Source organism: Chenopodium album, chromosome 24, assembly GCF_948465745.1.
Source record: "Chenopodium album chromosome 24, dcCheAlbu1.1, whole genome shotgun sequence".
Lineage (NCBI taxonomy): Eukaryota > Viridiplantae > Streptophyta > Magnoliopsida > Caryophyllales > Amaranthaceae > Chenopodium > Chenopodium album.
The window spans coordinates 8,987,951-9,011,788 of record NC_137857.1 but is presented as its reverse complement, the minus strand read 5'-3'; the positions used below and the strand labels follow the sequence as shown (position 1 = coordinate 9,011,788).

At 33.3% G+C, this 23,838-nt stretch overlaps 2 protein-coding genes and 1 long non-coding RNA gene across 3 annotated transcripts; 1 reads left to right on the top strand and 2 right to left on the bottom strand.

Moving 5' to 3' along the window:
• Window positions 1-901: 901 nt before the first annotated feature.
• LOC145612523 (putative transcription factor bHLH041) lies at window positions 902-6,455 on the top strand. The gene is made up of 8 exons (XM_081667876.1): window positions 902-1,028; window positions 1,132-1,248; window positions 1,362-1,467; window positions 1,623-1,637; window positions 1,781-1,843; window positions 2,095-2,781; window positions 3,193-3,597; window positions 5,999-6,455. The coding sequence occupies exons 1-8, from the start codon at window positions 916-918 to the stop codon at window positions 6,065-6,067; spliced, it is 1,575 nt and encodes a 524-aa protein (XP_081524002.1). The 5' UTR covers window positions 902-915; the 3' UTR covers window positions 6,068-6,455.
• Window positions 6,456-11,932: 5,477 nt separating this feature from the next.
• Window positions 11,933-17,028, bottom strand: LOC145612637 (uncharacterized). Its single transcript, XR_014106668.1, has 3 exons — window positions 16,961-17,028; window positions 14,241-14,360; window positions 11,933-12,295 (listed from the first exon to the last, which is right to left on the bottom strand). It is a non-coding gene; the product is annotated as an uncharacterized LOC145612637 (long non-coding RNA).
• Window positions 17,029-18,062: 1,034 nt separating this feature from the next.
• Window positions 18,063-22,767, bottom strand: LOC145611398 (putative pre-mRNA-splicing factor ATP-dependent RNA helicase DEAH5). Its single transcript, XM_081666725.1, has 2 exons — window positions 19,395-22,767; window positions 18,063-18,648 (listed from the first exon to the last, which is right to left on the bottom strand). The coding sequence occupies exons 1-2, from the start codon at window positions 22,616-22,618 to the stop codon at window positions 18,255-18,257; spliced, it is 3,618 nt and encodes a 1,205-aa protein (XP_081522851.1). The 5' UTR covers window positions 22,619-22,767; the 3' UTR covers window positions 18,063-18,254.
• Window positions 22,768-23,838: the final 1,071 nt, after the last annotated feature.

Here is a 23,838-nt window from a genome sequence, read left to right as displayed (position 1 = left end):
AGTTCAAAAAGTTAACCTACTCCCTTTATGTTCTACTAACTATGATTAATCACACTTCACACATAATTACTAATTTACTATGTATGTATATATCATCATCATAAATCTACTTAATTTAGAAATGTCTTGTTCACACTTACACTAAAGATAAGGTAGCAATCTAGACACGATTGCATTAAATAAAATAATAAATTAATAACGAACAAAAGAATTTTCTAAACATAAATAAAATAAAGTAAACTTATTAGAGAAAAATTTAGCCAATATGCCTTCCTACCTTGACCCATTTCAAAATTCCTCTCTTACCGCATACTTTGACCACTTTGACTTTTCTACTACTTTTCTTCTTCTTCCTTTTTTATTTTTTTTTATTTTTAATTTTTTTGGGTGGCTACCCTTTTATATATCTTTCTCTCTCTATAATCCTCTAATAACCTTTTCTTCCCCCTTAAATCTCAAAAAGAAAAAGAAAAAAAAAAAAAACCCAATTATTATTTGCTTCACTATCAAGAATATTCAAAATTTTCTTTTCACACTATATACTAACACTATATAATTTTTCTTTGTTTTTGCATGTACTTATTACAAACACAAAGATACACTACAATCATTTGTTGGGAAGTCATTTTTAAGCTAAATAGTGATCATATATATTCCCATTTTCAAAAGCATTGTATACTTTTGTTTATTTAGACTCGAAATTTGTGGATGTAGTAGATGATTCGCGACTACTACTTTTAATACTTTTCAAACTATCATACCATTCCATAGAATAATCTTCATTGTTCATTACCAACAAACAAACAACCTTCCTCTTTATTCATTAGTATTACAAATAGTATTAGTCTTATTGCTTAGTTGATAATCAACAACTACCCTGCTGAAATTGTACATTATGCAAGTTCATTCATTGAAATGGACTCGGTCTTCCAACTCGATAATGGAGACCGAGTTAGCTACCTCTGTAGTCTGATGCAATCCTTTGGCGCCTCCTACATTTGCCTTTGGACCTATTCACCTCATCTCAAGTACGTACATACTTTTATATCTTATACTACCTCCGTTAACTTTTAGTTGCAACTTTTGTTTTTTTCATTTGATGAAATTGTTGTTTGGGTGATTGGGGAGCAGATTTTTGTACTGTGAAGACGGACACTTCAAAGAAGAGGCAAGTTCTTCGACTGGAGTATCGATTTCACGACGACTCTTTAACGAGTACAAACAGTCTGTTTTTCCTGTTGGGAATGAGTATGATCATTGCTTTTTTTCATCCATTATTTACAGTAAATTTTATAGTTTATATTATACGAATAATTTTATATTTTACGACAGTTTTGATTAAATTAAATTGTATATAACAGCCTTGTCCCAGGACTTGCATTCAGAGATAAAAATCCCAGTTTAATTCTGCAGGAGATAGATCTTCAACGCCTTGCATCAATCGAATCACAACGTCGATTCTACAAGGTAATTAAGAATATTTCTATCTTATGTTATGTGATTATAGAGTCTAATCTAACTTCATGCAAAGTACTTAACAGTAAATTCTTAATTTTGAATTTTCTGTTAATACTATTTAGTTAGGAAACTAATTTATTTTTCCATTTTTACTTGTTTTATAGGAAGCAAACATAAAGGTTCATCGTTGAAGGGATTACATGATCTGAGATTATCACAGTTTTTTTTTTTTTTTGAGCTGAATCATGTTAATTTTTTCTCTTAATTATTTTCTTGTTTACATTTTTTACTTGATTCATGGGAATTATTTGATTTGATGCAGACTGCAGTATTCTTTGGGTGTGAGAGGGGTGAGATTGAACTCGGCATGTCCAACAATCAACAAGTAAGTACGCATCAAAATCACCTACATGTCACCCCTTTATAAAGTTAATCTACTTTAATTTACGTGATTTGAACTAAATAAACATTGCATGTTGTATATCATATACTCATGTACATATACAATTTATGTCCTTTAAACGTTATAACAATAGATGACATAATTTACTACGTAGTAGCATTACATTATTTTACATGTGATATTATGTATATATTACAATCTAATTAATAATGTTTATATATGTTTGATAATAGAATTTGGAGATGAAGATACAAAACTTATTTTCATCACTGGAGTTTCTGAGGCCAACAGATCAACAAAACAAACCATCATCCTCTTCTTCACAATCCATGGATAGTCCTGAATACACCTCACTCTTTTACAACTTCGCGAGTTCTTCAACCTTCCACCTTCAACCAGAACAACCTGCAGCTGTTATTAGGAACACGCAATCGATCCCTATTACAACGACGACAGCAGCAAATACTGCAACATCTTCTGTTAATCCTTCTCAAATTAATCATTCTTTGCTACAAAACATCCCTTTCCCTACAGCAGAAACCACTGATGCCGCCTTAACAAAGGCGTACTTAGCAATTTTGTCATCTCCTTCTTCATCATCAACTGGTGGTGAGAAAAGTTGTCCATATGGTTATCAAGTAAGGCAAAGGGCAAGTGCATTTACGAGTTATCATCATAGCTCGTGTTCAGGATCGAGTTCTACTCAAAAGAGGCTTGATTTGAGGAAGCAAACCTTGCTAAAACGCGCTATTGCCTTCTATAGAGGGATACATTTAAGGAGGATTCAAGAGTTTTCGTTACAAGGGTCCGGTCGCCCTACTAGCAATCAGTTGCACCATATGATATCTGAAAGGAAAAGAAGAGAAAAAATCAATGAAAGTTTCCAAGCTTTAAGATCCTTGCTCCCTCCCGGCACCAAGGTAAGAACACAAGCCTTATTCGGCATCAAGTTTAATTTACATAATAAAAACATGATATCTCCGTTTCATATTAATTGCAACTTTTGAATATTTTATATCTCACTAGTAATACCTCAAAGTTGCAAATAATATGAAACGGATTGCAGTATAAATCAATATTTTTTTATGCGAATCTTAATGAATGCAGATGCATTTCCTTAAGTTAAAATTCTAGTGTTATATTATTACATGTGATATTAGTGTATAGGTTTGAATTAATGAATCAAAATTAGAAAAAAGAAATTTAAGATAATTAAGCTTTTTTAATTTAAAGTATAATAACAAAGAGTTCAATGTATATTAAGAACCACAATCTTATTATGGTACAAGTATAACTAATATAATGTTGCATCGATGAATTATTTTTTACAGAAAGACAAAGCATCAGTATTAAGAACAACAAAAGAGTACTTGAGCTCTTTGAAAGCTCAACTCTCGGAGCTTAACAAAAGGAACCAACTCATGGAGGCACAACTCAAAACGAGGAACGAGCCTAGATCAACCAATACAACAAGTGTAGACGTCTCAACAAACGAAAGAGTAACGATTAGGGTTACGCCGGTATTAGAATCAACATCAAGAGAAAGAATGGTGGACTTGCAAGTAATATTGAGGATGGAAACATCGGTACCGGATTTGGTTATTAGAGTGTTAGAGTTTCTTAAGCAAGTCAAAGAAGCAACAATGGTGTCAATGGAAGCTCAAACTCATCAAGAAACTACATCAACTAATGATCAATTTCCTACAAATTGGGTCACATTTAGGCTGAGAATTGAGGTACTAATAATAATAACGTATAAGTATATTTTATTTTGTTTTTATTTGCATGCATGCAATTAATAATAGTTATCATTGCATGTTACAGTATTAGAGTTACGTGGTATATATTCTATTATACAATGGATATTAATAAATTGTAGTTTGAATAAGGAATCTAGAAGTCTTGAATATATACATAAGTTCGGTAAGCAATATGAACACTCTTATTAATTATATAATTTATGTAAGGTGATAGTTGATGGTATTTATAGATTTGCTACTTAAAAATGAGAAAAAATTACAAATGTATTTTAATTAATGATACGAGATTTTGAACGATATAATTGGGGTTAGTAAGTAGAGACTAAGACCTACGTAAGAGAGTTTTTTTATTTCCAAATTAAAGATAACAATAAATTAAAGCTACATATCAACAGAAAGAAAAAGAAAAATTTAAATAATAATGGATTAATTATTTGAAGACGAAAGGAGCAGTACTACTCGAGAAACTAATAGTTAAATGAGTTCCATGTATATATTTAAATAAACAATATCAGAAAATGTATCAATGCATCAAGTTGGTGATATATAATAATACAGCAAATTAAATAAAATGTACTTTATAATTCGAATAATTCTGAAGTATAGAATAGCTGCTTTTATTAAAAAGTTGATGGTGACAATAACTTGTAGCAAAGTGTTAGTTGATAGTGGGTACTTTGTTTTGCATAAGTTATGTTAATTAGTATCTTAATTGATGGACAATTAAATTATATAGTTGAAGTGTTGAACAAATCAGATTTAGTTTGACTTAGTCTTCTGAGGGGGCGGGAGAGGTCCAATTCGTGGACTGAGTTGAAGGACTTTTATAAGGACTGAGTTTAATTTGGAGTTTTGAGTTCAAATTAAGAATGTTAATTCTTAATCGTCTTAAAATCATAATTAGGTACTCATATGTTATAAGACGTCTGGTTGTTGTCATTAGTATATTATATTGTTTAAATTAAGAGCATCTCTAATGGATGTAATAATTATCAGAACCACGTGTAACAGGATTTGTCACACCGGCATTTTTGGTACTCCATTTGTTAGCTACATTCTATTTCTAATGGTGAGATGCAACATAAGTAACTTATAAATAACTTCACATATATATCAAAAATAAATAAGCCAAATGATTATATAGTTCATTCTTTTTAATAGATATATTTAATCAATTTAGTTTGTTTTGGCTACATAGTTTTAAGTAGATACACAATCCAATGATCAAACAACTTCCATGCAACAACAAAAATTGCCCTAATACGGAAAGTACGTGTGAAAAAAATCTTTTTTTATGGCATATCCCTACCTTAATAATCTGGAATTAGGGTAATGTAACAATCAACAAATCTGTAGTAGAGAGGGATTAGATTAGAAGTATTATACTACGTATTACTTATACTATTATGGAAAAGCTTAAATAGTTTTATACAAAAGTACCTTAATTAATTAGCTTATGTTATAGGATCGGAGCTGAGTTATAATAAAAATTTACCAAACAAAACTTGACGCGACCTAGATTAGCTAGCAGTTAATGTTTGACAAACTGATCGAATTTAAGTCATGAGATCAAATCACGTAAGGGTCCCATTGGAGATTTAAATTCCGGCCTTTATCCTCTCCTCCCCTCTGGATGGATATGATGTTATGATCCTTTTGATGCATATCAAGGGGATTAGTGCGAAGTTAGTCCATTGTGGTCACTAACCTTACCTGAAACCTAAGAAAATTGAGTGTATGTAAACATTATTATCAGTTGTATTCCTAGATTATCTAATTTTATTAGTAGATTGATACTATCTTTTTTGTATGGTATGTTACCATTTGTCTTGTTTCGCTTTTTTCAATGCATTACTTGAGCATCAATAATAAATCCGTATCTTTGAAACTTATTATAATTTTTTTAAAAAGTTGTTATCATGAAATCACTTATCAATGTGTCAAAAAAAAAAAAAGAAATCAGTTATCGAGAGAATATAAAGTTCAATTTGTATTGAATTCTAATAAAAATAATTACAAAATTAGTTGGGAGCAACATTAAGATTTGAAGGTCATATACTATGCTTCGTAGTTTAATGAGTATTGAATTATTATTGAAGTTTCATTGAAGAGTTCTTATGATATTCAATTCCTGATGAGAAGTGATCATTACTCAAACATATATAATTAGGGTTTTTTTCACCATTTCCTTTTTATACTATAAATGGCTATACGACTGATCAGTCTTCACGCCAAAAATGACCATATAATATGTTTTTTTGACTAGTAATTTATGCATGTGAATTGTTAGTACTTTATTAAACTAATAATTAAGAAAATTGACGAACTATATAATCATCAAAAATTGACCCTTCATGCTTAAATTACTTGTATGTAGGGAGAAGAATGGGATGAATCTGCTTTCATTGAAGCAATTCGAAGACTTCTTGCTGATTTGGCATCTTGACGTCATTGACAATAACATCTTGTATTTTGATTGCTAGCTATTACGCCCATTCATTCAACAACATTTTTGGGGCGGTGTTATTATTAATTCCACGTAACTGATTATGGCGACAAATTATTATTTCATGCAATTGAGAGTATTTAGGATAGTGATTTTGATTCAATATGTGAATTAAAGCATGATGAGCAACATGTGTCCTTAGCTTCCAAACACACAAATATTTTGTGAAATTGTTTTTTTTTTGTGAAATTGTTAGACCTCCTAAACTCACCATAAATTTGTTATAATTATAATGCAACAATTTTGCATGTAGGGGAGGATTTCTTGTATAACAATTAGGAGTAATTTTTTAGAAAGTGGGGCTTTAAAAACACTGTATTAATGTACTCAAAATCATAGCTTAACATTCAAATTAATTAGTATTCAAAGTAATTCTTCTTTCTTTTTTAATTGCAACGTAATCCTTTTAAAAAGTTGTATATTAATTGCAATACTACTTTCTTTTTTTTTTACCAAGGATTCTAGCTATTTCTCTCTTTATTACCTAGATCTTTCGTTTTTCTCTCTCTATCTTTATCCGCTCCTAGATTTGCGCATTCTCTCCACAACGCAATTAAAAGCGAATGGAAGAAGTCTTTTCACTACTTTTTAGTGGTAAATGAAAAATTAGGGCTTATTTGAATGAAGCTCTTGTTGTAAATTAAGTGTTTCAAAGGCTATAAAAATATAAGAATAATGTGTTTGTTTGATCAAAGGAAAAATGGTGTGAAAACATAACATATTCCGGCGCAACCGGGGTGCACATTGTATCACCGGTACGTTACCTAAGGTTACACACCACTCTCACTCAAAGGCACTTTTGGGTGAGAGGTAGAGCCATATAAACTTATGCCCAAAGAAGAAGAATGTGTTTAGCTCTTTTTGATATGTATAATGAATATGTCATGTACGTAACCACTGATATCTCAACCAAAGAATATATATCATTCACAAGGTAATATGAAAGGATGAAGAAGATGAAAGACGAATATATTAATTAGAAATTAAGAAAATTATAACCAACCCATAAACATCCCATTATGAAAGGAGTTAAGTGTATGTAGGTTGCAAAGGAATCCCAATAAAGAAAACAAGAAAGCCAAGAGAATGAATCTAGACATGGAAAAAGTCTACTCCACAACCCACCTGTGGGCAAACGTAATAGGGTACAACCTACTTGTGGAGTAAGACTGGTCATATTATAGAAAAGTCATAAAACTAACCAAGAAATATGGCTTTTACTCTCTTTCCTCCAACAATTCTAAACAAATTTTTCAGCATCAATATATGTTTCCTTATAATATGAAGACAATTACCTTATAAATAGGGACATGGAAAAGGTTCATTGAGTTCCAATCACAAGTCTTTGTCACATATGTTATGTAATGTTTACATCACCTTATTTTCACTTATATATTTCAAGAAAAAAAGTTTGGAAAAATAATTAAATAATTAAGTTTGAAAAAACAATTAGATAATTTAGATCAACAAAAATATCAAGTATTATTTTACAAATAAGTGAATATTCAAAGATGATATGGTTACAATTCTACTTCATTGTCATTATTCTGACTATAAAACAAACAAACAAACAAACAAAAAATCGCAACCCATCCCTCCATTTATCTTATATTCTCATCACTTAATGAAACGGTTGACATTTTTGTCATTCATAACATCATCATATGGCCAATCTTTTTAAATATTTTAATTAATATAAATAAATAAATAAAAATTAATTTGATAGTTAAAAATCATGCAAATTTTATAATACAATTAACAAACACATATGAAATTGGATTAAATAATGAAAAAATGGCTTAAAATAATCCCAACTATTAGGCGGTTAATATAACCTCAGCTACTTGCTATTAGCAGTGCCACCTTTTGTACTAATTTGCAAAATGATACGGCGGTTACCGAAAAAAGGTATCTTGAGGAATATTTTGTTGATATTCATTATTACATTAAGAAAAGAGTAAAAGGTAGAAAATAAGGGTATACATCACATGAGAAAGGGTAGGATGGATTTGGTGTGTGAACACAAACAAAAAGTGTATAAAATCATACCTAAAGTATAATTGGTGCAATTAATATGCAACTTCCTTTAAAGAAAAATGGTGCAATTAAAAAAAAAAAAAATGGAGTAATTATTATATATCTCTACCCCTTTTAACCCCCCACCCCCCCCCCCCCCCCCAAAAAAATAAATAAATAAATAAATAGACGTTATGTTAATAATTTCCATATTACCCAAAAATAATGCCCCACCACTCTGTTAGGCACTTAGGCTAGTTAAGCTATGTGGATGATGGAGTACTAACCTCAACTCAAGCCTCTATTAACCATAACTAGGGATCTTAGTTATTCTTTGTAAACATTTTTTGTATCCTCTTTTAGTTCTAAGGTTTAAGTAAGAGGAAACTAGTTATTTTGGAGGGTGAATGTAGGGAAACTTTTGGTTTTAGAATAATTTTTTAAATCAATTATATCAATATAATAATGTATTTAAATACCCTATTTACTTTTACATGATATTAGAAATTAAATTTTGTACAAATTTTAACTAACTAGCCTAACATAAAACACTACCTTTGTTTTTTGTATTCATTAGTAATCTTTTGACTTTTCTTATTTGTGGAGCAAGCCCCGGTCTATACCCTTGATAAACAAATTAAGTTTATCAAATGGTATTTTCGTAAATACGTTGCATTGAAAATTGTGTTTTTTGATTAAAAAAATATTTTTTTTGCACCGTTTGTTACTATTCATCTTCGTTCTTCCTCCCACCTTCTTCTTCTTCCTCCTCTTGTTCATATTTTTTCTTCCCACCCACCTTAATCTTCTCCCTCCAATCTCTACCCACTTTCACCTCCTCTTCCAAGTCCGTTTGACACCCTTCGTCGGCGAAATTAAACGAAAATCTTATTAACAAAAGGAGAAATTAATGGCATGGTTAACCATAAAGGGTGGCTGAGTTTTCCTTCCTCCATTAAATTCGACTTCATACCACCATTTCCGACGGGTTCGTGCCGGAATTAAACGAAAACCCAAATAACATAGTGAAAATAACAAACATGGTTAACCCTAGAGGTAGGTAAGCTTTTCTTCCTCCATAGATGTCACTTGTTCGAGTCATAGTGAAAAGGGGTATTTTCCACCATTGAAATTGAAGGTTAAAGGAGGAGAGAGAAAATAACAAAAGGTTGAATGAGGAAAGAAAAAATCAGAAAATACCCAAAGGTTGAAGGAGGAGAGAGAAAATAACAATTAACCAAAAGTTAGATGTAATTTACATATACACACCTTGAAGGTTATAAACTTGTATTTTCTCTTATTTGTGGGTTTTATTTTAATTTGGAATATTTACCAATTTAAATAAATTATTCATAACCTAATCTTCCATTTTTCTGGTCAAAGAACTTGTTCTCTTCACCTGAAACAAGCAGATTTGGTCTGATTTTTTTAAGATCTGATTTGAATTTTATTATCTGGCCTGGGTTAATCTGATTTGATAGTTAGACTAAACTTTAACCGCATTTTCATACTAATTTATAAAGAAAAAAAATTCATCAAAATAGATCTTGTTAGATTCATCTCATTATGAACTTTTCAAATATGTAATTTTCATTATTTTTGTAATACACAATTAATAATTTTTAACAATAAATAAATGATAATTAAATGTTCAAATTGATTTGATTGTTCTGGTCTGTCTGCTCTGATCTGAATTTATCAAGGAATAAGTAATAAGTATCTAAAATAAGCTGAAGAGAATAAGTCCAAAAGACCCAAATTAAACCCACTTATCCCGATTTTTCCATCAAATGCCCAATTGTTTTGATGTGTTTTTGCTTAAACTCTTTCTAACATTCGTGTTTCAAGGTACAAGGGTCAAAAAAAAAAAAAAAAGAATTTTCATTTTGTTACAACTCTTACAAGGAACACGCTTTAAAGGATTAACTACTCCGTTATCAATAGCTCGAGTGATAGCTTAAGTTGTTATGACTTGTTTGCCCAACATTAACAATTCTTACTAGGAACATGTTTCTATAATTGTATGGATTAACTAATTATTGGTCCAAGAGATAACCTAAGTTAATGTGGCATGTGTGCCCAAAATTAGACAAATAACCCAAAAAAAAATAGGTTAGTAAAAATGAGAGGAAAACTAAAACACAAAAAGAGCGGTAATTGAAAAAAATATTGTCTCTTTTTTTTTGAATGGAATAGGGAGGGGTGATTTCATTAAATAATAATAGTCATTCGGCACTTACAATCATCCCTTAAGAGATCTAAATTCTCAATACAAGAATTAAATACCCCTAAACTAATGGCATCGCTTCTGAACTGCTCCTGGATAATTTTAGATGTCTTTACATCGTTCTTGATGGAGCTCCATTGATGTATAGTCGCAAAAGAGATATAACTTGATTGATCATCAAGATCGGCAAATTTGCCAGACGAATCTTCTAAATTTGCACCCTTATACCAACAGACGCGCAATTCCACAAATTTACAAGACGAATCTTCTAAATTTGTATCCCTGCACATACTAAAACCAAACAAACAAACAATACTAAACCCTACATGGAGGGACTGACAAATCCCTACATTAAGGGACTGACAAAACCCTACATGGAGGGACTGGCTATAATCACCATACTGATGGTGATCTTTATTAGCAAAAAATATTAAATTAAAGAAGAATTTAAGTTTTAATATGGTGGCTAGGTTTGAAGAGAAAGAACATAGAAAATTTTAGGGTTTTTGAAAAGAGAGAGGTAGTCCTGTTTAAAAATTAAAAATAAAATAAAATAAAAAAAAGAAGAAGATTATTGTCCCTTCGATTATAAAAATCATGTCTCTATCAATCATCAATATACGTACTATATACTAAAAGACACACCAGCAATGACACATGTCATTTCCTGGCGTGTCCATTACCTGGCGTGTCCATTATCTTTTTATTTTATTTATTTTTTATTTATTTATTTTTTTTTTGAAAAAAAAAAGTTATATAAGGAAAAAATCTTTCTACATATAAGTAATACTTACATATGAAATATACTACAGTAGAAGATTTGATTTAGCTTTCCAAAAAAAAAAATATTGACAACTAATAAGTTAAGCAAAAAAAAAAATTAAAAATAATATTCTTAACATACAAGTAATTTGTGACATGTGGATGTGGACAATTTTTTTAAGGAATGAAAGACATATTATAAATTATACGAAGTATACGTTTATATATTTTATTCTTGGTTTTTTAACCATGTAATATTAGTTACGGGCTTAAATAATAAAATGTGAATATTAAATCAACAAATAATATTTTTATCATTTTTTGATTTTGTCGTGTTTTTAAAATCAATTATTGAAAAGTACCGTGTATGGTACGGGAACTAACCTAGTTTGCAAATAAAAGTTTCATTTCACCCAAAAGTGTTATAAAAATCTATCTCACCTATATTTATCCATTTATTCACTTTTAATATTTTTTTATTTACTTTTAATCAACCAAGCCCTACTAACCGTTTTATTGAAATAAAAAATTATGCTACAGTAACACTTAATAATGCGTTGGAAACATTTATACAAGAGATGGGCTAGAAAAAAGATAATGGTCCCTTCGATTGGAATTATAGATGTTGCCCAAATTGACTGTCTAATTGGCAAATGAGTTTTGGGGGCGCGACTAGTAGTTTGGTGGGACAGAATCCAGCAAAGAAAAAGTGAGAGTCAAATTCAAGATTCAAGGAGACAAGTAAAGTTCAAACCTCGTTCATTCTAATTTAACAATCATGTCCAAACAACAAGCGCATCTACAGTAGTTACTAGTTTCTCACCAACTCATAGCCGACGTGGAACATAAAGAAAAATCGTCATCCTTAAAAGAAACGGAGGGAGTAAATAATAATGGCCGAGGCCCAAAACGAACGTGGGTGGTTGAAGCAGTAAGGGTGTGGTTGTGGGTATGGGAATAGAGGTGGCTGCAGACGACGTTGTGACTTGAGTGCAGGCATACAGTAATATCAATAGAAGCAGCAACAATGCCATTTACAAACCTTTGGCATGCCAAATTTTATCTCATTTGCCTCTACAATGGTCTTCAATTTCTTATTTCATACTCGCAAATTTAGTTTCTTATGTCATTTGCCTCTGAATTTTGCATACCAACAACTATACCTGCGACAACAAACAAAAAATCAAGGAGGCAAATTAATATGGTCATAGATAGTAAGATAGCAAACCCATGTCCGAAATTGTAAAAGGGGTGAAAATTGAACACGGATATTCCTGCTTTTACTAACAAAATTAATACGAAGTAGTAATGTGCAAAATCAAAAAAACGTTACTCCATAAGATATTGTTGTAGCAATGGGAGAATATAGATACCCTTTACAAAAATAGAATAAATAGTTATAAGCTTCCTCGTGGTAATTACATATATTTCGTACATTAGAGTTCGTATATACAAGATTCATACCCATTTGACAGCTTCCCAAGCAAATACTTGGTCTAACTCTACCAACTCTTTGAAAGACAACAGCATTTAAAACAACTGAAAACTTCAAAATTAGCAAAAACTTAAGAGTCTCCCTTTCATTGATATTACCTGGATCATCATTTATCAACCAGACTTCAATCTGATAATTATTTACGAAGTATTAATTTTATTATTGTGACATGAAATTGAAAAGGACTCAAGTAACCTTTCCAGTTTCCACCAACGAATCTAAACGGGCCATCTATAAATTCCAACCACTAAACAAGCATATTTCCTAAATAATTTGACAAGTCTATTATTATCAGCCAATCATATCTATTAAGACTACTACAACATCAACATAATATAACTAATATAATTAAAATTAATTTTTACATTTGACTTTATAAATTTTACAAAAAACACCTTTGACCATTAATTAAATAAATTGTAAAATCTTTAACATTAATATATACTTGTATGTGACACAAATCTAATAAGATTTCATGTGGAGGACTTTTGTATTCATATATATATGGTTAAAGTTAACAAATTTTGGATTTGTAAAGTCAAATAAGATAAATTTTGGGACATGAAGTATTAATAAGAACACACACAAACCCAATCCAAAATAGAAACCATACAGCGGCCAACGCCATTAATTCAAGGACATGATAATGCAATGCTCTCGGAATTATCAAAGGTTAGCAACCTAACAGAAGCAACAAAGATGTCTTACGCAACGAAGCATGCAATAATATAAGAGGCAACAAACATGTCAAGACTAGACTTTCCTCCTGCCAAAAATGTCAACATTGATTAGTAGTAAAAATGGATGATGCCAACATTGTGAGCATACCATGTAATCGTGGAACATAAATCAAAAGGTTAGACAAAAAAACAATTCCTGGGAATTTATGCTCAACTAACTCAGTCTGTCATAATTACAGGGGCTGTACTGCTTAAGGTTTTGTCAATAACTAAAGTAATTTCAATTATGGCCCTAAGAGTAAACAATAGTAATCCCTTTGAACCTCTAAGATTGCCCCAGTTTTCCTTTTGGTGTATTACTTTAAGTTTGGCCCATACCACAAATGGTCAAGAGTGACCGCCACATAACTCTCACATACATCTGAACCCACCAGTTTTCTCTCGCATCAACTCCACCCAACTAAAACTTAGAGATATATACTCTAATGCCCAACTAAAACTAAAACTATTATATACTCTAATGGCCAATGGGGCAACCTAAGAGAGACGGAGGGAGTAGTATTAAATTGAGTTTAAGTAGACTCCACGGGCTTCCAAAAGGTGAAATTAAGCCCTACAGGCTACAACAAGACACCACAAGAAAAAACAAAGCATGGAAACTTTTAACACTATAATAACCTTCTCCAGCTCAAATCCTCAATAATGGGATTATGGGACCCTGCTTAAATTCTTTTCAACAATTCCACAGAATGCTTAGAATTCAAAGGGTAATATATTTTTCCAATGCACAAAATTTCTTCCTAGTTAATCTTTATTCTTCCAAGAGGAAGGGTGGAGGAAGTGGTGGTCACACCCCATAGTTGATGTCCAAAAACAATGCATCAAGGAAACTACTAAGAAACAGGAATATATTGAATCTACTTTTTCACTAACCTCCTTTGATTTCGAAGAACTATGTTGGAGTGCAAAAACTTCAAATGATGTGAACCCCACCAGGCCACCAATGTCACTTCAGTAATCCAATCATTCCTGCTTCCCTCCACCAAATTATCTCTGTTGAATAGCTTTCATCAGAATTTCACAACCAAATATGTCCTTGATAGGAAGAATCCAGCACAACACAATATACCATTGAAAAAAAAGCACATTCAGCTTGAAGAATCAATTTCAAAGAAAACGTCAGCAACAAAAAGGACTTGGAGATGGCCTGAGCTAGAGAAACATCTCTAAATTTCAATATAATGTAAGCTCAATGATTTACTTCAGCCACTGTAATACATATTGAATGGAATAGTAAGAAGAAAAAAATTAAAATAATAAAAACAAAACACCATTCAAAGTCAAACACTACCTTAGGAGTACTACGCACCCATTTAACATGAATGTGTGACAACATAAATGGAAAAGATATAGAGCCTTTATCCAAGAAAAAATTGAAAAAAATATTAGTGAGCCTACAACGCCTAAGTCCCAAAATGATTTGGGTTCGGCTAACATGAATCATTATAAGGAACCGTCCGACAAAGAAAGAGCACCCAAGTAAAAATGTAAAATTTAAGAGAGTCTAAAAATATTACCAAGAATAAAATTAAGGAGTGGTAGTGATAAAACATGTGAGTAAATTAATCTAAGAATTCTGGCACTCAGCTTATATCACCATGATAAACAGTAAATAGAACTTAAAGAAATCTGAGATCCTATTGACACCAAAACCATCAAGACTGTAATATGCAGACAACTTTTGCTGAACAATACTCATGACTTCATAAAGTGACATTATACATCTGAAACAAGCTAAAAAAAGGAAGGACGATTCAGAAATATATTTCAAAAGCAGCCTGATATGCTCCAGATTATACATTTCCTACAGACCCCCAAGGAAAAAAGGGGCATTTTAGGATGCCACTCAATTGCAAGGTATCATCCAATTATAGTTTCAATGCTTACCACACATATTTAAGTCTGTAGCCATCACAATCAGAAATGCAAGGGTAAGAATCCCAAAATCCACACCCATTATGGACTCACTATTGGAGTGTTCAAGCCAAAAAAATCAAGCAATTAAACTGAATAAGATATTACAGTGAGACTACAATAAGAAATAGCTCCTTTTGCACGCCAAAGTAAACTCAATGAACCATAATCATTTTGGGTTAGTTAAAAAGTGAAAAGATCAATCAACATTTTTCATCTGAGAAACGTTAATCGGTGCAGTGGTCTAATATTTGACAGAAAAGCATACCGACAAAAGCATAGAGATAATAAGCTTAGAAGATAGAAGTTTTTCCAAATTAGGAGAATAATGTATAACCCTTAATAGTTATTACCATTTCAGTAGCCTTAGCTTGAATCAGTACACTGAAAGTGAGTGAAAGCCCATGTAACTAATTATCGATTTCTGAAGACCATAGTATCTAATTCTCACAATAATCTTTCTTAGGCTGTTGGAAAATCTCAGATGCTTGATGCTTCTTAGTTTTGTGTTCCAAACCTTGAATCTCTCCAACAGCAATATTCTAAAATTCGTATAAAGTGGTTTCTACTTTCCCCAACAAAGTAAGAACTTTCATATTAAAGACTTGGCACTTGATATTCAACATAACTTTCAGACAAAAGAAATGGGGGCAAGCTACCCATAAAGGAAAAAACAGAACTATGTAAAAAAATAAAAAGCACGCACAGGGTACTAATTAGTGTTTTAGTCAGTTAACTTTTATTCAGTACAATATGAACAATAGGGCCTCATGAATACCCCACACATTCCATGCCCCATCTAGTGCATAGTTTAGTAGTTAGCAACGTAGAATTACCTAAAAATTCTCAACAATTCAACATATATGGAAACAGCCATTTGATTAAACACTACTACCCTACCCCCTAACAAGAAGAGGACTGCAATAAGTCAATAACAGCTAGACAGAGTACCAAAATATTACATATGAGACACAAAGGAGGTATATAGTAGAGTTTTATTCTCTCCAGTAAAACCACCTAATAATTCAGGTCTGTGACAGAGCCAAACTTGTATTATTTCAGATTGTATATCAAAGAATCAGTGCAGTTTCCGATTCCAGTCAATTAAATTTATCATCAACAGAACAACTTTCCACGTTAATATTTCAAAATTATGATGCACGACTTATATCTTAATTACTTGTATTAACTATGGGGAAAACCGGAAAAGGCATGTAAAAAAAACCATACACATCTTTCTTTCACAACTAATCTGGTCCTCGCTTGTAGCAATTGCTTTTTAAATTTCTGATTATATATCAATTATTATACAACCAGCTCAAAGGACAAAGACTAAGAAACCATTTATGCTCAAGAAGAATGCCCATACAAAGGGTGTGGCCGTGTGGGTAATGATATATTTAGGAATCCATTAGTTGGTGAGGCATCAGAAATCAAGGAAAAATTATTTTTGGGGGGGGGGGGGGGGGGTGGAGGTCTTTTGTGATGCATTAAAATGTTTAGTTTATTGCAAAGTATGCCATCAGGACAAAAACATGATTGCAATGTAACTACATGACAAAGAAAAAGGAAACATTAAATATGAAAGAATTAACCATCCATAGCATACTACGTACCAAAATAAGATAGAGTTGGCATAATAAGGCTTTAGCATTTCATGCCCAAAGGCAGAGCCATACCTCACATTGCACGTAATTTCTTTTGAAGAATACAGAATTGTGCAAAATATCAGCACATTCCTATTCAAGCAAAATCCAATCTGGTGACCTTCCTGAAGCATTTCCTACATTCTGTGAACAAACTTCAAGAATTATGAATCCATGACATCCAGTCATCAACCAAAACCTACTTATATCAGCAAATTTTATCTAGCAGCACAGCAGTATATCCCGAATTCAAACAAACAAACAAAACCAAAACCTTATTCCCAAAAGGATAGGATCAGCTGCATAGACCAAGAATCTCTCATGTATTCAAGTTGAAGTAAATAATCAATTCCACAAGTATAATTCAATATTCCTTTTGCTCATTCCAAATTTAGTTTCACAGGACACCAGACAAGTTAATTATTAGTCTACAGAGGGTTATACTGATAAAGTGATTACCATCTGAAAGGAACTCCTAAGCTGCAAAATGATACTTCACTCTTCATGAATCTCAAGATAGGATATGCATAATATCAATCACAATTTCCCTGAAGCATATAATATACATAATATAAGTGCACAACTTGAAACCAGAAAACACCTTGCCTGTATGGCAAATCCGATAAGAATAAACAATGCCAATACTGTATCCAGCCAGGCTTTCAAGTAATGATACATCAGCAACACTGAACACATAATCATATGTCAAACAAGTGGTATCCATGCCTCCTTGAAAAGGAGAACAAGGATTCCAGAGATCCATCTTTCATAAAGGCACAAAAACAAAATTACAAACAAAAAAAGGAAAAACAAAATGATTAAAACCCTTGAGTTTCTTACCCTCTTATATGCCAAAGCACATCAATCGAAGACTCGTAGCGAAAAGCAACAAGCCACTGAAAGCAGCTCAAACAAACTCCAAAAGAAAAAGTAAAATGATGTCCATATGCATTAGCAGTTTCACCAACATTCCAAAAGAAATTTACATATACATTCAGCCTTTCATCATACAGGGTAAAAACACATATCTCTCAAATTCAAACATAAGATTCTGCATTAGCAAATTCTATAATTTACATAAAGCTGTATAGCCGAAAATTTTCCAAGTAAGTAAAAGAATAGAAACAACATCAAGAGACAAAAACTTCTGATTTCAATAAAGAGACGGGAACTCCAAAATTTTACAAATAGAGAGATGTATCTTCTATAGAAAAAAAAAAAAAAAGAAAAGAAAAGTGAAGCAGATATTGGCATTACATGAGTAAACTCAAAAACATACATTCAAAGGGCACATTGAGGAGACCTGTTACGAAAATCGAAGAGAAAATTAAGCACGCCTTTTGCTCAAACGCCAAGAATTAGGTTCATGATATCTATCATAAAGCGGCTCAATACGTTCTTGACGCTTCCGCTTGCTCATTTTTGTGGGATCTGCAACTTTGAAAAATCTAGGAGCCAACTCAACAAGCCACTTTGGATCCACAACAGTCACCTCCCTCATATATTCTTTTGTGGTCATAACCAATTCATGGTAGATCACCCAATCTGGTTGTCTCTGAAATAACGCACTGCTAGGATGGATGTAGACAGGCTGATTTTCAACCAGCGTTCTGTAACCCTCCTGCGGATCTTTCCTGGCTGCATGAAAGAAAAATCCAGCAGCGATTGCTTTCCTTATCTTGGTAAAGTCCTTCCCAGCGCTCACAACATCCAATTTATACCTGAGAAAGAAATTAAAAGAATTTAGTGAAACAAATCTAATATGTTTGGCCTTCAAAGTACGCTAACTGTATCAGTATTTCAATAGCACCAAATCCAAAAAAACTGAACCAACAAAAGCAAGATTTAAATATTTTAAAAACTTAAACCCAAGTAACAGATCCAAAAAGACGAAGAGTATGACTGTATGACCACAAGCACATTTGACCCAAAAGTATGATACTCTCTCTGGACTCTGGCTACAATGAATCAGATTCCATATTCAGAAACAATCTCAGAACTTGTTATAAAATCAATTTGTGGTTTATAAACTACTGACTGCTAACAAAAAATTATATAAATCAAGGAATCTGGAAAAGATGTAGCAATCCCATTCCATTCTAAATTAATTCCAAGAAGTCAATATGAAAAAATTAAAAATTAAAAAATCTCCCAATTCCACCATCCAAGGCCCAAAAGAATTATTCTCTCCCACATTATGTTTGTTTATAGCTACAGCAATACAACTTTAAATTTAACCAGAATGACGCAACATAAAATGTCACAATGCATACTATATTCAATTAATGATACCCGTCTTATAAAATGGGTTGACTGAACTAATGCTCATTTCTACCTCTTTGATTCTCCCCTATGCATTCATCTAATACAATATTTTACAAATGATTTTTTTTTAGAAGTGCCAGTCTGAGTGATATAAACAGTGCAAAACCAGGTGAAAGGAATATCACAAGTTAAGATGGCTTACTTGTCCATAATACTGAGAAGTTGTTTCCTGACATCTTGTGCCCTACGCAAAGATCGGGACTGGATAAAATTTTCAAAGCACCATGGTCCAGAAAAATTTTTCGCTTTCCAGGCCTCATAGACAGCAAGCAGGGTTAAATGATCACCCTCAGGCTGGAAAAATTTGGCCCTCTTTTGATCTGCTTGTGCTTGTTTCTCCCTAGGTCTGTAGAACACATTGCCTGTTGTAATCATTGCAATTATGGTCAAAATCTCATCACTACAGCCAAGGTCCACACTGGCCAAAAGCATCTTAGACAACGGGGGCTCCATGGGGAACTCTGCCATCTTCCGACCCAATTTGGTCAGAAGGCCTTCCTCATCCAAAGCTCCCAGACTATACAATTGCTCCATAGCAGAAATAAGTGCTTGAGGAGAAGGAGGATCCATAAAATCAAAGGACAGTAAATCATTAATGCCCATTGCTTTCATAGTTAACGTAGTCATCCCAAGATTGATTCTCTGAATCTCAGGAATTGAGGTGGGAGACATTTCATTCCGATATGCACTCTCTGTATACAGACGATAGCATTTCCCAGGCCCCGTACGCCCAGCACGACCTGCTCGTTGCTTGGCTGATGCTTGTGAAATTGGGGTTATAATAAGAGAATCAAGCCCCTGCTTTGGATTATATACATTTTGCTTTGCAAATCCCGGGTCAACCACATAAAATATCCCATCAATGGTCAAAGAAGCTTCAGCAATATTTGTAGCCACAACTACTTTTCTCTTCCCAGGAGGGGCAGGATCAAAGATCCTAGATTGCATTTCACTAGGAAGGGCACTATAAACTGGAAGAATTATTAGTTCAGGGACATTTTTGCCAAGAACTTTCATTCTATCATAAAGACACTGGCACGCAAAATCAATTTCCTCCTGCCCAGTAAGGAAAAGGAGAACGTCACCTTCAGGCTCTGTCAAGTGAATCTGTAGCACTGTGATTAAAGCAGCATCTAGGTAATCAGTCTCAGGTTGCTTGGTATACAATATCTCCACAGGAAAAGTTCTGCCAGGGATAGTGAAGATATTACAATTAAAAAAGTACCCTGAAAATTTCTCTGCATCCAGTGTAGCAGAGGTGACAATCAAACGAAGATCAGGCCTCCGATTAATTAGCTGTTTGAGCAACCCAAACAAGACATCTGTATGTATTGTTCTCTCGTGAGCTTCATCAAGCATAACAACTGAATACTGACTTAGATTTTCATCAATCAGAATCTCCCTAAGAAGCATACCATCTGTCATATACTTAATCACGGTATCTGGACCAGTACAATCCTCAAATCGGATAGCATATCCAACTTCCTCCCCTAATCGACAACCAAATTCCTCAGCAACCCTCTTGGCTACTGACATGGCTGCCACTCTACGGGGCTGTGTACACCCAATTTTACCTCTAGTGGTGTAACCTGCCTCTGCAAGATACTGAGTTACCTGTGTCGTTTTTCCAGATCCTGTCTCACCAATCACAACCAAAACCTGGTTATCATGCACAGCTTGGATCAGCTCTTTCTTTAATTTGTAGATGGGCAAGCTATTCCTTTGCTCCTGAATTGACAGCTTGGACTTCTGGCCAAATGCCAGAGCCTTACCATAAGCTTCCTTCTTCCATTCTGGCATATCATATGCTGATAAGCCAACACCTCTCAACTCTTGTGCAAGGTGTCTCTCCCCAGTTTCTGGCATTGGATCTTCCCAAGGACGATTAAGATCCTTTGGAATCGAATCAAGCATTGTCCTCTGCTGCTGCTCTCGTACTTCTCTTCTCTCTTTAGTAAGAGCAGACTGCAGAGCAGCTGCTCGGCTCATGGAGCCCTCTGGATTCTTAAAGATTTTAACAGGTGACATGTCTGCAGAGTATCGTGTTTGGCCCTGCAGAAAAGCAGGTTCATCTTCGTTCAATTCTATCTCAAGCTCTTCTTCAGCTGTTTCTTCCTGATAAAGCATCCCATCACCTTCATCATCGAAACTGGGAAACTCCCTCACACTCAGAACCCCTGACGCGATCAGCTGCTGTGTTTCCCACTTTTCTGGAGAACTCATACGCTTCAGAGGGCGACGTGAAGAACCAGACACATTCTCTTCACCTAATGGAATCCCAGAAAGACCTATCCTCTTGTTTGACCCAATTCCACTACTAGGATTCGCCCTTAATGTATCATCTTGTGAACTCTTCTTCTTCAGAGGGAGCAAATCTTTCCCAGTATCTTGATCCACATCCTTCATTGAGAAACTCAACTTCTGGCCCGAAACTGAAATCACCTTCACATAAACCTCTTGACCCCTCTTCACAACATCCTTAGGATCAGCAATCCGCCTATTTGCTATCTCAGAAACATGAACCAACCCCTCCTTACCCTTAAAATCATTTAACTGAACAAAACACCCCATTGACATTACTTTGGAAACCTTTCCCTTATAAACCCGAGTCAACAATTCAAGTTCCTCAGACTCCGGCCTCTCATTCCTCCGATTGCTACCACCTCCCCTCCTATCACCCCCTTCCTCATCACCACTCCCATTGTCATACCTATCCCTCCTACGCCGTTCCTCCACCACACGCCCTCCCTTCCCATGTCGATCATCGTTCCGCTCATCATCACCTTCCCTAAACCTCTCCTGCCTACCCTGTCTTCCCCTCTTATCCCTATCCCAATCCCTTTCTTTATCCCTACCACTCTCTCTACCCCTTTCGTTATCCCTACGACTACCCCGATCCCTATCCCTACCTCTATCCCTATCCCTATCTCTATCCCTATCGCGCCGATCCCGGCTCGGCCCACCCCCATCTTTATCACCCTCCTTCTTCCGCCGCTCCTCCGCCTCAGCCTCAATCTCCCTCTCCAATTCCCTAACCCTAGCTTTACCATCAGCAATCGACAACCCAGAAAAACTGGAATCACCCTTCCCATCAAAACCCTTATTCTTAGGTTTAGGTGGTAAAATAGCATGAATAATCGTCAACAAAGTTTTGACAAAATAATCGGGCATTTCAGCACCGTTTTTCTTCAATTCACTATCAAATTCATCGACTGTCTCACAATTATGACCCAAATCGATGATAAACTCAGCAAGAATTTTGTCGCCAACACCAGCATGAGTTTCGAGTTCAGAACATACCTTTGATACGAGAGACATATACTTCAAACCTTGGAGATTGTCGCCCTTGATTTCTTCTTCCGCCATTGTTGCAGAAAATCGAAGTTCGAAGGTTTTACGAATTTTTTTGGGGTTTCAAAAAAAGAAATTAAAAACCCTTGTTAATGAATTATGATCGAATAAAAACGTTTTATATATTAGTATGGGTTTTGAGTTTGGCGGTTTGTGGTTTCACCTATTTTTGTTAATTGACTTGGGTCGCAAGCTCGCATACATAGATCTTAACGATAATCCTATCATACTACGGAGTACAACATATATTTGGAATGTATTTGTATATAGATTTTTAAGATAAAATAAAATAATAAAATAAAATACAATAAATAAAAAAAGTTGGTTTAGAGTTTTATTTTCAATAAAATTTAGATAGATTTTTTTGTATAAAATTTTTTTTTTTTTGAAAGAATTTTTTTTTTTTTTTGTATAAAATTGTTGGTTTTAGAGTTTTATTTTCAATGTGTAAATTAAATTATAAATTTCAATAAATATCCTATATATTTGTTAGCTTTTTACTTATTAAGTGTCGCCATTAATATGTACTCTCTCCGCTTTTAAATACTTGCTCCAAATCTTCATGCGCGGAGTTTTAGAAGAAATTGGATAAAGTAATAAAATATGGAGGTTGTGGGGTAGTTGAGAGAATTAAAAATTGTAAAAAGCAAAAGTAATGGAAGAATTGGAGGAGAGTGAGTGTCTTGTTGGGTCCACTAGGTGTGAGAAATGAATTAAATATTGTAAAAGATTTCCAAAAAAGGAAATGGAGCAAGTATTTAAAAACGGAGGAAGTAACATTGACACGTATAATGTTAAGTTAGCAAATATATGAGTATTATAAGACGAAATAAAATCAAAATTAAAAAAAATAAAAAATAAAAAAAGTAGGTTATAAAGCAAAGATGACTAACTGAAAATTTTTCTGTGGAGGTCCGGTTTTCTTTAAAAAAAAGGCGGAATGAACCTTTAGTTGTTCAGTAAAGAACATATAGTTGTTTTACAAAGAACATATACAACATTTAGTTTTTTTTTGTAAATTTAAAGAACATTTGTAATATTAGTAAAGAACATGATAATATTAAAGAACATGATAATGTACATTGTATTATATTCTAATGATCATATATGTTACAATGTTGGTTACATGTTTAATGTACATTGTATTATTTGGATCATGTAAATACTCGTATATGAAAAAAGAACATTTTACTATATTTTGATGCACGATTTGTTTGAATTTTTTAATATATATA

Excerpts from the sequence above, each read along its gene's own strand:
- LOC145611398 (XM_081666725.1), bottom strand. The coding sequence starts at position 22,618 with ATGGCGGAAGAAGAAATCAAGGGCGACAATCTCCAAGGTTTGAAGTAT. Across the intron at positions 18,649-19,394 it reads CTTCTCAGTATTATGGACAA|GTATAAATTGGATGTTGTGA; the intron begins GTAAGCCATCTT and ends TTTCTTTCTCAG.
- LOC145612523 (XM_081667876.1), top strand. The coding sequence starts at position 916 with ATGGACTCGGTCTTCCAACTCGATAATGGAGACCGAGTTAGCTACCTC. Across the intron at positions 1,844-2,094 it reads GCATGTCCAACAATCAACAA|AATTTGGAGATGAAGATACA; the intron begins GTAAGTACGCAT and ends GTTTGATAATAG. Across the intron at positions 3,598-5,998 it reads CATTTAGGCTGAGAATTGAG|GGAGAAGAATGGGATGAATC; the intron begins GTACTAATAATA and ends ACTTGTATGTAG.